This window comes from Salvelinus alpinus, chromosome 1 (genome assembly GCF_045679555.1).
Source record: "Salvelinus alpinus chromosome 1, SLU_Salpinus.1, whole genome shotgun sequence".
NCBI classification, from domain to species: domain Eukaryota; kingdom Metazoa; phylum Chordata; class Actinopteri; order Salmoniformes; family Salmonidae; genus Salvelinus; species Salvelinus alpinus.
Window position 1 is genome coordinate 94,780,207 of NC_092086.1, and position 14,313 is coordinate 94,794,519.

Here is a 14,313-nt window from a genome sequence, read left to right on the forward strand (position 1 = left end):
AACAAAACGCTGGTTGACTTGACAAACAAGACGAACTGGCAACAGAAAAACAGAGAACACAGGTATAAGTACCCAGGGGATAAAAGGGAAGATGGGCGACACCTGGAGGGGGTGGAGACAAGCACAAGGACAGGTGAAACTGATCAGGGCGTGACATAATTACGCTTTGGAAGGTGCATCAATACCCTCAGTCATTACAAAGATAAAGGTGTCCTTCCTAACTCAGTTGTCGGAGAGGAAGGAAACCGCTCAGGGATTTCATCATGAGGTCAATGTTGACTTTAAAACAGTCACAGGGTTTAATGGCTGTGATAGGAGAAAACTGAGGATGGATCAACAACATTGTAGTTACTCCACAATACTAACCTAAATGACAGTGAAAAGAAGAAAGTCTGTTCAGAATTTTTTTTTCTCCAAAACATGCATCCTGTTTGCAATAAGGCACTAAAAGTAAAACTGTTTATTTTTTTTATACATTATGTTTGGGGCAAATCGAACAAAACACATCACTGAGTGCCACTCTTCATATTTTCAAGCATGGTGATGTCTGCATTATGTTATGGGTATGCTCGTCATCGGTAGGACTAGGGAGTTGTTTTAGGATAAAAATAATAGCGCTAAGCAAAGGCAAAGTCCCAGAGGAAAACATGGTTCAGTCTACTTTCCACCAGACAGTGGGAGACAAATTCACCTTTCAGCAGGACAATAATGTAAAACACAAGGCCAAATATACACTGGAGTTTCTTACCAAGACAACATTGAATGTTCCTGAGTGGCGAGTTACAGTTTTGACTTAAATCTGCTTGAAAATATATGGCAAGACCTGGAAATGTCTGTCTAGCAATGATCAACAACCAACTTGACAGAGTTTGAAGAGTTTAAAAAATAATAATGGACAAATATTGTACAATCCATGTGTGCCAAGCTATTAGAGACTTACCCAGAAACACTTACAGCTGGAATCAATGCCAAAGATGATTCTAACATGTATTGACTCAGGGGGATGATTACTTATTTAATCAAGATATATTATCCTTTTATTTTTCATTCATCGTAAATGTTTGAATTTTTCTTCCACTTTGACATTACCGAGTACTTTGTGTAGATCGTAAAAAAATAGATATATATTAATCCCAATTTGTAACACAACAAAATGTGATGTGATGTGTGTGTGTGTGTGTGTGTGTGTAGTGTGTGTGTGTGTGTGTGTGTGTGTGTGTGTGTGTGTGTGTGTGTGTGTGTGTGTGTGTGTGTGTGTGTGTGTGCATGCATGTGTGTGTGTGTGTGGGGGGGGGGTTGATTCTTCTATCCTTGTGGGGACCTAAAATCCCCCAAAGTCCCCACAAGGATAGTAAACAAGGAATATTCTCCCTCGTGATTTCCCCATGAGGACAAATATTATTTTAAGCTTAGGGGTTAGGGAAGGGGTTAGTGGTTAGGGTTAGGAGTTAGGTTTAGGGTTTGGGTTACGGGTTAAGGTTAGGGTAAGGGTTATTGTAAGGGTGAGGGAAAGTAAGATTTTGAACTGAAATACATTTGAGGTCCCCCCCGAGGATAGATGAACATAACATGTGTGTCTATATGTTAGGGGAGTGGGGGGTATGTATGTATGTTAGGGGAGTGGGGGGTATGTATGTATGTTAGGGGAGTGGGGGGTATGTATGTATGTATGTATGTTAGGGGAGTGGGGGGTATGTATGTATGTTAGGGGAGTGGGGGGTATGTATGTATGTTAGGGGAGTGGGGGGTATGTATGTATGTTAGGGGAGTGGGGGGTATGTATGTATGTTAGGGGAGTGGGGGGTATGTATGTTAGGGGAGTGGGGGGTATGTATGTATGTTAGGGGAGTGGGGGGTTCTGTCTGTACTTCACACAGCGTCACCTTGTACTTCATTAAAAACTTGGCGAGTAGTTTTCTCCCTCAGCAACACATTTGTCCCCAGCTCCAGCACTATGGGACACCTGGGAGCTTTTCTCCAGCTCAAAAAATGAAGCACACAACAAGAAAATAAAGAAAGAGAAAGAGGTGTGGGACCAGTACCAGACGAGGAAGAGGGAGAATGGGGTGTTAGAGTGAATATATTCTAGCCCTTCCAGAGAGTATCAACTCCAGCCATGCCTCCCCCTACCCTCTACACTACCAGCAGCAGCAGTCCCTCAGCAGTAGGGAGCGAGAGAGGCAGGCAGAGCACACAGCTGACACACACAGGGAAATCTGGGCCACTGCTTTGATGGTATTTATGACTGATAACCCAGATCTATTTCCACTCAGGCCTACTACGGTACGCTTAGTTAGCTGCAGACAACATTTGAAGGTTACTCCGTCTCCCTTATTAAAATCTACATATACTTTAATGCAGCACCAAATAAAACTCTGAAAACTTTGTGATTGTCAAGCCAAGTAAACAGTATTTCTCCTTTTAAGTTCATTCAGAGTCTAGCTCCCACTGTTCAATACATCCAGAACATATCTATTTGTGTACACTACAGAGAGGCTCATCTCATCAGTGTAGTCCAGTGACTGCCATTGATGTGGCGACTAGTGGCTGCTAGTGAAGCCTAATGAGGCAAACAGCCGCTGGTGAGATAGCCGGGCGGGCAGGAAGGGGTTATTTAAGCTGCGCTGCTCGCCTTCTCTGAGTGGCCCAGCTCCTTCCTTTCATTTCCATAACAAGTCATCAGAGCTCATCTCCCAGCAAAGTGGCCGCAGTCCCACCGGCAATTAAAATCATGTTGGGACGCGCTATGATTGTCTGTGATTCCGCCGTGCGAAAACAACAACAGCAGTGGCAGCAACGGTATCGGTAACGAAACGAGCAGCTGAGAAACCAATCTCTAGTGATGTGGGCAGCAACTATCACTTTGGTTTCTAAACACAGCAGGCAGACATCAGCCCACAGTTTTCATGTTCCTGTAAAAACACAAAGACAACAGCTCCACAAAGGAGGAGAAGAGAGAAACAGCACCTGTACTCCTCCATTCACCTCACACAGACATCACACTGTACAGATCCAAGTTTTCCATGGGGGGGTTAAAGCAATTTCCTGCAATTCGACACATTTTGTCATGGGGCTGAGAGAATAATGTCTGTTTTAAAGAGGCAATCAGCAGTTGCTACGTCCATTTTTGGACTTGTAAATTAATTATCTGTATTAATTGATTCTTGAAGAATATAACTTATCAGAACCCAAAATATAAGTTTGTTTTACACCAATGTTTGTAAACAATGCAAATGTAAACAAACAGTGTATAGCCTCATAACATGGTTAAAACTATCATTTTGATATCATGGATGGTCACACAGCGTCACCTTGTACTTCATTAAAAACTTCCATCCATTGCTCTGTCTATAAATTTGAGAGAGGTTACATTTCTCCAGGCCCATCCCTCACACTTTGTTATTCAACTTCTAATTTCCTGCAATTCAACACATTTGGCCATGGCTTATTCGGTGTTCTTATCCTATCTGAGTGACTCAAAGATTATTTTAAAAATCTATGGTGGCCCCATGCCATAACGTTAATTTTAGATTCTCCCTGACTGTCTAGTTTTTATTTTGGTCGTTGTTAGTTCTCAACGAGGATCATATGAATACATAGCTAATTTATCTTTTCCATATACTTTATACCTGGTTTTAGTCATTTAAGTTTACACTGAAAATGGTTTACCATCCCGAAAAGCATAGACTTTTTTTATGATCATATTTTTTGGAGTGGCGTCAACGATTTAGACCCGTCGCTGCTCAATTAATATAGGGGCTACACAGTCCGGCAGATCTATAGGCACAAGACAAGAGCAGATCCCTATGAGGCCAGGTAGGACGATTCTAACATAATTGGATCCCCTAGATTCATACATTGAATGGTATTGGAAACTTGGATATAGGAAACTGGCTGAATTATGATGGCAGCACTAAGACCAATGTCGGAAGTACCTGGGTAGACGCATGTTAAAGTAGGCTATGTAAGACCTTCTCTTCAAAATGTACAATCCCTAAGACACAGTAACACAGTACTGTTAACAAAGTATGCTACAGTGCATGATAGATGGAGGGTAGAGTGAGGTATGAGCCCATGAGGAAACCAAAGCCGATAGGTCTCTTAACATTTTTGTTCCCCAAACCAGCGCCACGGTTGCACCTGCAGCCTGCCCTAGCAGCTGCCCCAATGAACCCCATCTCTCACTGGGGACAGGCCTCTTAAACAACAGCAACAAGCAGCAAGGCTGAAGAGGAGGAGGAAGAAACAATGACATATTCAAAAACAGAGTGTTTTCTAAATGGCAACCTCAGACCCAGACTGCTTATAAAGGCCTTAAATCAATTGAACATGAAGGAGAAAGCCATGCCATGCTAATATATCTGCCTTAATCCTATTGCTCTGAGATCCTTTGAAATCCACATTCTCTTAATACTACAAATAAAAACCTCTTTCTCCTCTAATGAGCTTGCCCTACAGCCTGACTAAAACACCTCAACGACAGGTTCTTCTGTACTACTGTACCAATTCTGTTGAGGTGTCATTGTTTTCTTACATTGATATAACAAGAGCAGGAGAATGACACTGGATGTTTATAAGGTTGTGAAAAAAATAATGTATTTCTGAGTGATTCTGTTCTCTTACATGTTGGTCCCAGCTAAACAGAGCATATTGTCGTGAAATGTATAAAATAATAAGCACAACACCTATGCCTTCCAGTGAGGAGGTTGCTTTCCTTTTAACTGAAATCCCAAAATCTGAAGGCAAAACATATTGGTTGGTTGTTTTTGATGTGTTTTAGATGTTCAGGGACAAGCCAAGGAAGAGAAAAGGTTAAAGCGACAAATAGGCAAACGAGGGAGTGAAAAAAAGGACTGCTGGTAGTTTCTCAACCATATGCCCATACCCTTAACACACCATGTGCTCTGGCTTTGAAAGCTTTCACTGCCAATTCCCCATTTGAAACCAGAACCGCTCAGTAACAACACCTCCCTGTGAGCCGGTGGGAAGGAGAAAAATCCCTTATCGATCTCCACCCATTTCAGGTCTAAAAGGTCTGATGTGAGGAGCACTACATTGGCCTAAAGGCGCTCCCCTCTACCCCAACGCCTGTCAGAGGGGATAAAGAAGACACTTCTCAACACTGCAGCTACACCATGATTACCAACACCACCTCCTCAAACAGAGTGTGTGTGTAGCACACGCAAACGACCAGTGACCGAGCCAGGATTAAGCCATTATGAAAGATGATACTCTCATCATTAACGAGTTACCTCCATGTCAAATATCACCTCTCTATTATAATTGCTTGGTTTTGGTCAAATTGGGATCAGCATAGGGGAAGTCTCCAAAGGAGACTGCTGACCATGTTTTTCTCCTTAATAGTAACACAAGCATAATCATCTCTTCTTCTATGTAATTATAAACTCACAAATAGTCATCATACTATGATTAGTCTAGAAACACATTGAACTGTGCTGGAAGTGCTCCCAAGCTCATAGCACAAGTGCCTTTGGAGTGCTTTTTCCTAAATGAAATGAGTCCTGTTGCTAATAAAGACAAGCGCTTTAGAGAATGAGTCTGACTGGTCAGTTAGCAGCACTAACAGTAAGTGAGGTGGTTTGCTCTTACCTTGGGTTGAGCGCGTCGGGGGAAGGCAACCTTAGGATCAATCTGTGAGAGATAGAAACATAAAGGAATGTGTTAAACAATTGTAAATTGTGCATCAACATTCAGACAATTTTAGCAACAGAGAAAGAATGATAATGTTTCTCCAAAGTGACAACAACATTCCTAAAACTTCTAAATACATGCCATCATTTTGATGCTGAGAGATGCTGAGAGATGCTGAGAGATCACAAAATGGGAACAGTGCCTTGGAAAGTTTGGAGGAAATTATTATTTCAGGGTTGGAAATAGGAGTCTGAGGCCTGTGACAATAACTCCAGATATTCTGAAATAAGCAGGAAGGTGCATCAGATCAACCTGTTTCTGTCTTTGCCTTGTCGTCTCGTAAAAACGTTTTTCTTCCTCTGTTTAACTGGTATTGAGGCGTGCGGTTGCAGCCTTATCAATCTTGCATTCAGAATGAAAATAAACTATTTCATGCATCAATGTCATGCTGCCTTCTCCTGACTTTAATACCAGGCTCTTAAAAGAGAAGTTTCAAACAATCTCATCCAAGCAGACCTATTGAAGGGGGAACGGCAACAGATGGAAATTGTTCTCTTGCAGAAAATGACTTTGTGTTCAGCAGTGCAAACCCTTTACGTTGCTGCATATTTCTCTGTGAGGATTTTAAAGGCTTGCATACCTACAGGTTGTATGTAATCAACCACAGCATCATCATAAAGATCAAGTCTGTCTGAGTTGTAGGCCTGAGATTTCTCTCTCAATTTACAAAAAGAAGCCAAAAAGATGGAGTAAGTGGTGAACTGTGCTGGAAGAGAACCTGTCACATTAGCTGGAAAAACATAGTCCTCCTACAAACCCTCTACATCTCATAGGCTTACGAATAGACAACACTAATATCACATATTCCTATGAATGAATGCAATGAATGCAATTGATGATTCAGTTGAAAACAGAGACAACGGTTACCATCTGGGAAGATCAGCCAAACGTAGCTTTCATTTCACCTGTTACGTGTTTGTAGTCAAACGAGAAAGAGGAACATATGAGAACGAAGCAGGAACATATTTCTCTGTCCTATTTCTTTCTTGCTGCGTTATGATTGTTAGCCATCTTTCTAAATCAGGTCAATTTGAGAGATGAATTCAATAACACCTGGGTATGGCAACCCTACTCATAATGAATTCCATGTAATGATTCGTTTTAGCAATTAGCCTCAGGCATAACCAATTCAACCTCCAATACACAGCGGAGCTGGGCCTATTTGTGCAAAAACAACACTATAGGCCTACGCGTTAAATATCAAAGCCGTCATACTTGGTGGTGTCTTACCTTTCCAACCTACACACCAGTCCCTGAATATCAACTCAGCTGGATATGGGTCAGTTTTTTCTCTGTCATACAGTACTTTTTCATTTGAAGACGTCAACATGCATTTCTGCTACAGTTCAACTTTTAAATAGAGTAGCAGTGAAGGTGGTACAGTTTAGCGTTGCAGCATGTCAATCGAATCCACAATGGATTTTGAACTTGACAAAGAATTTTTCTGCATACAATCTGCATACAATCACTACTAATCAACTAAGTGAACTATAATATTTTAGAACTATAATCCAATCACTACTAATCAACTAAAATAATTAGCAATGCACACATTTAGTTTGTTTATTGAAATGGCCAGATAATCCAGTCATTTGTCCAGATTACCAGTGTAGCTATGTTAGGTAATGATGACTTAGTATGGGATCTGTTGAGAAAGCTGGTAGAAGCAAACCTTTATTTAGGTCACAGCCTAGGAAATGAATGGTTCTTTTGAGAGGTTTGCCAAGGGAGGGGGGTGGGGGGGGTACATTCTACAGATTGTTTTCATTCTGTTGAAGTATTCATGTAAATTGGAAGTTTATGTGGGAATTACATTTAATATAGGCCTAATATTTCACATTACAACAGTACACTAAAGCATGTCTGGAACTAAAGGTTATTCCATTTACACGCTTCCATAGGAATAGCAGTTTGCTCTTTGTGTTAATAATTGATCTCGAGAGGTACTATTTCCCCCCACCAGTAGGATATAAATCACTGAGTCTCATTGCAATGAGGGGATCATTTCTAGATCCATGAAATGATAACAAATCCACCAACAAGGGCATAGTCTTTTCAATCAATGCAGAATAATGTATCAATTCTGGTAAAAATGACAGTGCATACATATCGATAGCTCCGTCTCCTAATGGATCATATCCCAAAGTGTAAAAATAGCTATTTCTCAAGCTCTACAGTCAACATCTTCCAACTAGGTATGTCAAACTAATAAAAGAGAACAAACCAAAAGCAATACATTCCTTCTCATTTTTTCTTCTCTTATCTTCTGTTACAGCTTTTTACAGCAGGGTCTCAGAGGGCTTCTCACTGTGCGATTGTGTAAGATCCAGGCAGAAGGCAATTGCTTACATCCTTAGTTCAGATCTTCCAACAGGATTTCATACATTATTGCAGCTTCTGGGTAAACTCTCTCTCTTAACAGATCTCACTCTATACTGGCAGCTTAAGATTAAGATAGGTTTTTAAAGCTACAAAAATTGTTTATCAAAAAGCTTGATTTCTTGACTGTTTTGATGTGTGTTTAGAGCAATGTAGGAAGCATTGATATATAATTATTAATCATCTGCTTCTTTCTGTCAATCTCCCTGTGGTTTTCATACACACACAAGTATTATTACCAATGTCAAATGCACTGCCAACAAATACCCAAATGAAGCCTCATCATTTCACTTGAGGCAATTTAGCATGCCCTCATCAAAACAGTTTTTTTGGGGGGGGACGTTAAATCGTTCCCAAGCAAATGATTACCCACATATGGGCTATTCTGAAGCCTGCATTACCCTGCTGTTTAAGCTATGTTGTAAAAATAATGATGTCTGTGTTGTTTCATTTCAATTTATTATCAGTGCAACAAATGATGACAATGAAAAAAGCACTACCTGTTTAGATGCTGAATACTGTAAAAAATAAAAAATAAAAAAAGTCTGAGGAGAAGACAAATTCCCTTAGAGGATCTGTTGAATCTAAGGCTGAAAAAGGCAGGTATAGCTTACACGATCAACTGAAGACAAAGCACCTGCTAGACATGAACCAACAAGTGGCATGGTGGAGGTGAGCTCACAGCTGACATTATTTTCAATTGATATCCGACAGAGGAGGCTTAGATTTGTCCAGAGGAGCTGCAACAACCCTTTCTTCTGTTTCTCTCTCTTTCTGGCCTCATCCCCCTCACCTCAACGAGACATTCTGTCCTTTGAAACTACTACATCAAAACAGCAAACAGGGGTTGGCCAGAGGTCATCCAATAATGGCTGAAAATATCTGTGGACAAAATAGGCTACCTTTGTTTTGGAAGAAAATAAGATTTATTTAGCAGTATAACACATCTCCTCTGGCAGGAGTCCAGACTGAATAATCCTGACCTGGTCATTGATAATGGATACTGTGATGCAGTAGTCTAAAACTACAACTCCTCACATAAAGAATTAAATTCAAGTTCGTCATCCTTTTTTAAAATAACTGTACGTAAAAAGATAACTTATACTATTCCAGATGGGATATAACATAAAATGAAATATAACATTCAAAATATGTTCCGACTTGCTACGATGTGTGTTTTGAAGCCTCGAGCTCTCCTTGGCCATATGTCTCCATTCACATTCATACCGGTCTGAAAGCACTCTGTTTTCATAACCGGACAGAAAGCAACCCAGGCTATCAGGGGGATTGAACAATAGCTGTGGCACTTTATGATGGTGTGTGCATTATGAAAGCATACTTATGCTCATTGTCCATGTCTCTGACTGACATCTTTCTCCACGGGGTAACCCTCCTTCCACACTGAGACCATTAGCACTAGAGAACATCCACAAAAAAAACAAAGGAGGAATATCTATGTAAAATGTAATACTGCTCGGAACTGGAGTAGGCTGTACAAAATATCCAATATTGTTGGTTTAAGATCACTGTACCATTGGATGAGAAGAAAATCGTAAAGATTTTTCACATTTTATTTAAAGTTATATAAACCTTCAGACTTGTAGGGTATTGCGTGTCCAGGTTAGTCTCACAAAGATCAAATCTCTTTTGCAAGAGACACCTGGTACAATACAGCATCAGAGACTGCAAGGCACTGTTTAACACAGTAGTTAGTATATACAGCGTGTGACATACATGCTACACGAGCGCTTCTGCCGAATGACTAATGGAATATAAGGCAGAAAACTGCTGGTTCAGGTCTATGTGATGTAAGAGTCACTTCCTTTGCGTACTGGCAAAGTGCCCTCTTTTGCCTCAGCGTCACATCAGGAAGTATCAAATGTTGATCTCAGTATTGCTTAGTATCAATAGGGCCATGCTTTAGGTTCTTCAATAACTCAGCTCATACAGAGAACATTACATCCTCCCTCTCTTCAACAGATAAATCATTGTGCTTTTAGAACTATAATCCTTATGAGTTTCGTGGGCTTTTCTTGCTCGCTTCTCAATATGTCGTATGTCATTATTATTTACACAACACACCTTCGTGTAAAGGAACTGCAACTAAAAGTAATGAATAAATGCGTAGTGTTGTGGAAGAAAATAAACAAATAAATCATTAAACATGATTGCAAGATTTGTCTACATACAATAATATACAAAGCTGTAACCTGTCTTTTCAATTATAGTTTACTTCACTCAAATGAAATTGTATTCATTAAAAAATGTATGGACAAAATGAAAACCAAATGGCTTTATTAAGGCGAGAGCTTTATTTATACTTTTTATAAAAAAATCAAAACAGTAAATTCAACGGAACTAATACCAGTGTTTTATTTGACAATATATCTAATTACAAGCTACTCAATTGTTACTTACTAACGGTTAGTTTGTCAGGCAGAATTGTTTATCTTTGAGTCGTATTCCTTGTTCAGTTATGGCAAGACATGTGGATACAGGACACATCTCCAAGCAAAGACACCAGATGACACTTCTCATCTCTATAGAGAAAATAAAGTCAATTGGTATGAGTGCTGTCAATAACACCTTGAGGGGTGTTAAGCTTACAAAAGCATAGGCTATTCATTATCACAAAGAAATAGTTCTTCAACTCCCTAATATAGATGTATAAAGAGTATATCCACACTATACGTAACATACAGAAGTACATATAGAACACATGCGTGTAGGCTATTTATCATGATTTAATTCATATATGTATGCCATATATTATTATATGTCGCAGAGCTCTAAATAGGAAACATCTGTCATAGAGTGTGTAATAGAGTGTGTAATAATCACATATTAAATAGAGCACTCTGGGGCTTTCTCCCTGCTATATGCATTGCACAACCCAAGATTGTCTACTACAGCTTACAGATGCTGGTTTCCTTTAATAACATTCAAAACATGAACCCGCTCCTCTTTCGCTTTCAAGTATCAAGATAAAAACGGAAAGCTTTTACAAGCACCCTCCAGTGACTTGCCAATCAGCTGAGGACAGCCGTGCAACAAGTTCTAGCACCGCTTTCAGCCCGGCTCCACTGTAATTGTGCACTGCCTGCTGAAGTACAATATGTTTGTCTTTCCAAATATATCTTAAAGACATACTCTCCCATCTGAACTTGGCTTTCACAGAAGGCTGCAAACAAAGCATCTATTTTTCGGTATGCACTATTCCATCTCCAGAGCTGTGTGAGCATGACTGGATATCACCACCCACCGAGCAGAAATCGCAGACAATTATGGTCTCAGCTGAACTCTGTCTAATCCACCACTACACGGACAGCACTTCAAAAATTACTGACATCCATGAATTACTTATCTACTGCCACATTGACACAATAGTTCAAGGCTTTTGATAAAACAGAATAAATGGGGATGTGTGTGTGTGTGTGTGTGTGTGTGTGTGTGTGTGTGTGTGTGTGTGTGTGTGTGTGTGTGTGTGTGTGTGTGTGTGTGTGTGTGTGTGTGTGTGTGTGTGTGTGTGTGTGTATGTATGTGTGTGTGTGTGTGTGTATGTGTGTGCCTGTTAATAGAAGAATACATGAAGTAAGCTGATAGGAGAAGCATCAGGTTTGTTGACATTATAAGACAGAAAATAGGTTTTAACAAACTTGACAATGTACTGTGACTTTAACTTGGAAGCAACACTTGTAATATTACAAATAGACTTATACATAAGTATATATCATTTGATGTAATGAAATACCAAATATTTTACAGGATTAATGGACCTTTTGGGCATCAATATGTATTTAATAGAATCACATTTGTAACTTCCCACTTCCATTGACGCGATATGCATCAAACAGAGTGATGTGTACGATCTGACAGGTTATATGCATGGAGGAGGCATGTGAGAGAAAGCCCATCTGAGTGACATGGGATATGTGCACATGTGGAGTGGTACTGGGAGATGGGAAAGGGGGCGTGTCACCTTCATTCATTCAGAGGAGAAGGGAAATTGAGCAGATATGTGATTCACCCCTGAGTGGTGTTTTACCGCAATAGTTTACATGAAGGGGGTCACGGTGATATCATGGGCTAATTCCACATCTACAGCTTTGATCAAAAAAATCATTTTACCAATAGCTCTTTACCAAGAGGGCCAACCCAGTGACTGGTAAATGGCATGTGAGCATTCTGAGATGCCACCCGCCACACATGGATGTACTGCAGTTGTTGTTGGTTTCAATGTGGTATTATTTTGCTATGTGGAATTTATATTACGGTATAATTACAGTATCATATCTCAAGCATGACAGTGAAATGAATAAAGGCAATGATTCATATTTTAAAACGTGCAACACAGACAGTAAAATATCATTGCAAATGACATCAAAACACAGACATACCGTCTTTGAGTCTAATTCGTGGTGTGGTTGAGCTAAGACTTTGTCTACACTGGCAGCATCTGCAAACGTAACGAATCCAAATCCTCTGCAAAACAAAGAAATACAGAGAAACAACAAATTAGGTCACACATTATTTATGTAGACTACGTGAGAAGATAGAAATATAAGCTCAACTGTTTCTCTCAGAGTATTAACATATGGTAGCCTATCAAGAATATCATGAACATGCTAAATGTTTTTACTGGACACACATTTATTTACACTGTCCCAATTAACTACTGTTAATTAAAATGATAGAGATAATATCTACCTAAATTGTAGATTACTATAGTAATTGCGGGCACTGATATTTAAGTTATTTGATATTATATTGATTTAAAGGAGAGGGGGGAAACACTACACCAACATTGCAATTCAGTCCCAAAGTCAATGTCAAATTGCATTCACCCGCAGCTATCTTTTGAGCTAATCTATCTGTGTCAAACACAACGCGGGACAAACAGCCCGGGTTAATATGTGGCACATAAACTACACAAGTGTAGGATAGCATTTCACCAACTGGAAAGCAAAAGTAAAAACCTTTTACCTGGAACGTTTTGTCGTGGGGTCTCTCATCACCATACATTCTCTTATTTCTCCGAATTTGCTAAAATAGTCTCTAAGGCTGTCTGTGAACAGAGAAAATATGTCGGATAATTAATCAATAACAAATGGTCCTCATACTGTTGTCAGTGTATTTCAAAAACACATAGGGGTCGAATAGAGGACTTCAGATGATTGGAAATCTAAAATAACCTTGCGCGCAAACAGAGGGACTCCAGATATCCCATACAGTAGCCTACTGCACACACAGAGAACGCGACCACAGCATGCACAATCAATTATTGTAACAAAACAAGAAACATGGGAAATGTAAGGGAATAATTGTCTCACCTGGTGAGGTTTGCCAGCTGAGGCCACCAATAAACATTTTACTGTAAGAAGAAAACATAGCAGAAGTGAGTACAGATGTCAGATCGGCCATTTTGACGACTAACTACTTCTAAAAGCGATCTTAACGAGTAGAGAGAGACAACAAAAATCGCTGGATAGCAATATTGTATTTTATTAAAAGGGGAAGGCCACACTTGCTACTGTAATGTTCCAAAGCAAAGCAGAAGCTTCATCGCTACTAACTGCATCCGGAAGGAAAGACCAATGGTGATGTATGTGCGCATTGCGAGTTGAATCCAGCACTGCACTCTTGCTAAATCCTCTCTCAGACATTCTCAGATGAAAAATACAATAAACAAAGGAAAGTCGAAATTGTTATCATCTTACCCTGGGTCATGTTGTGAATCATTTGGGCTTCCAGATGTGACTTGACTCCCGTCTCCTTCCATAGCTAACCAAACTATAGGCAGTAACTACAGTAACAAACACACACAGACACTGCAAAAGCAATGCACAGCCCGACTAGGAGAATATTACTGAGCCGGGAACGGAATCGTCACACGTGGGATCAACTCAGTTTAGCTCCCTCCCTCGGCATGCTCTCCCTAGCCCTCACTGGGCGGGGCGAGGGCTCGTCAACTAACCAATCCAATTGACGTTAAAACAGAAAACCCGCCTATGAAACAAACAAAAAAACACCCCCTATTGGTCATAACGCTCCTATGACAATGTAACCACCGTGATTAGTAACAATGTCAATACAAAAAAAATGTTACATGCCCTAATGGCAACATTTTATTTAATGAGTAATTTCCTTCCAGAGCGCACATGCAATTAGAGAAACGATTAATGATGGGCCAAGTTAGTTCATGGTCAAAGACCAAAAATAGGT

At 39.9% G+C, this 14,313-nt stretch overlaps 1 protein-coding gene across 17 annotated transcripts in view; it reads right to left on the bottom strand.

Annotated features, from left to right (window-relative positions):
* The window catches only part of LOC139535283 (RNA-binding protein Musashi homolog 2), a 355,126-nt gene extending 341,120 nt beyond the window's left edge, over positions 1 to 14,006 (bottom strand). For 9 of the 17 annotated variants that reach the window (XR_011667097.1, XR_011667098.1, XM_071334689.1 and 6 more), the window contains exons 1-5: positions 13,809 to 14,005; positions 13,422 to 13,462; positions 13,075 to 13,156; positions 12,489 to 12,573; positions 5,611 to 5,652 (exon numbers count right to left, since the gene is read on the bottom strand). Coding sequence is in view for 15 of the 17 variants with exons in the window: in XM_071334689.1 (XP_071190790.1) it covers positions 5,611 to 5,652; positions 12,489 to 12,573; positions 13,075 to 13,156; positions 13,422 to 13,462; positions 13,809 to 13,870 (312 nt within the window). In the remaining 2 variants the exon portion in view is untranslated. Of the gene's footprint in view, positions 1 to 5,610; positions 5,653 to 12,488; positions 12,574 to 13,074; positions 13,157 to 13,421; positions 13,463 to 13,808 lie in introns of all 17 variants that reach the window. The other 8 variants (XM_071334639.1, XM_071334680.1, XM_071334664.1 and 5 more) reach the window with 3 other exon arrangements.
* Between the last annotated feature and the right edge of the window lie 307 nt (positions 14,007 to 14,313).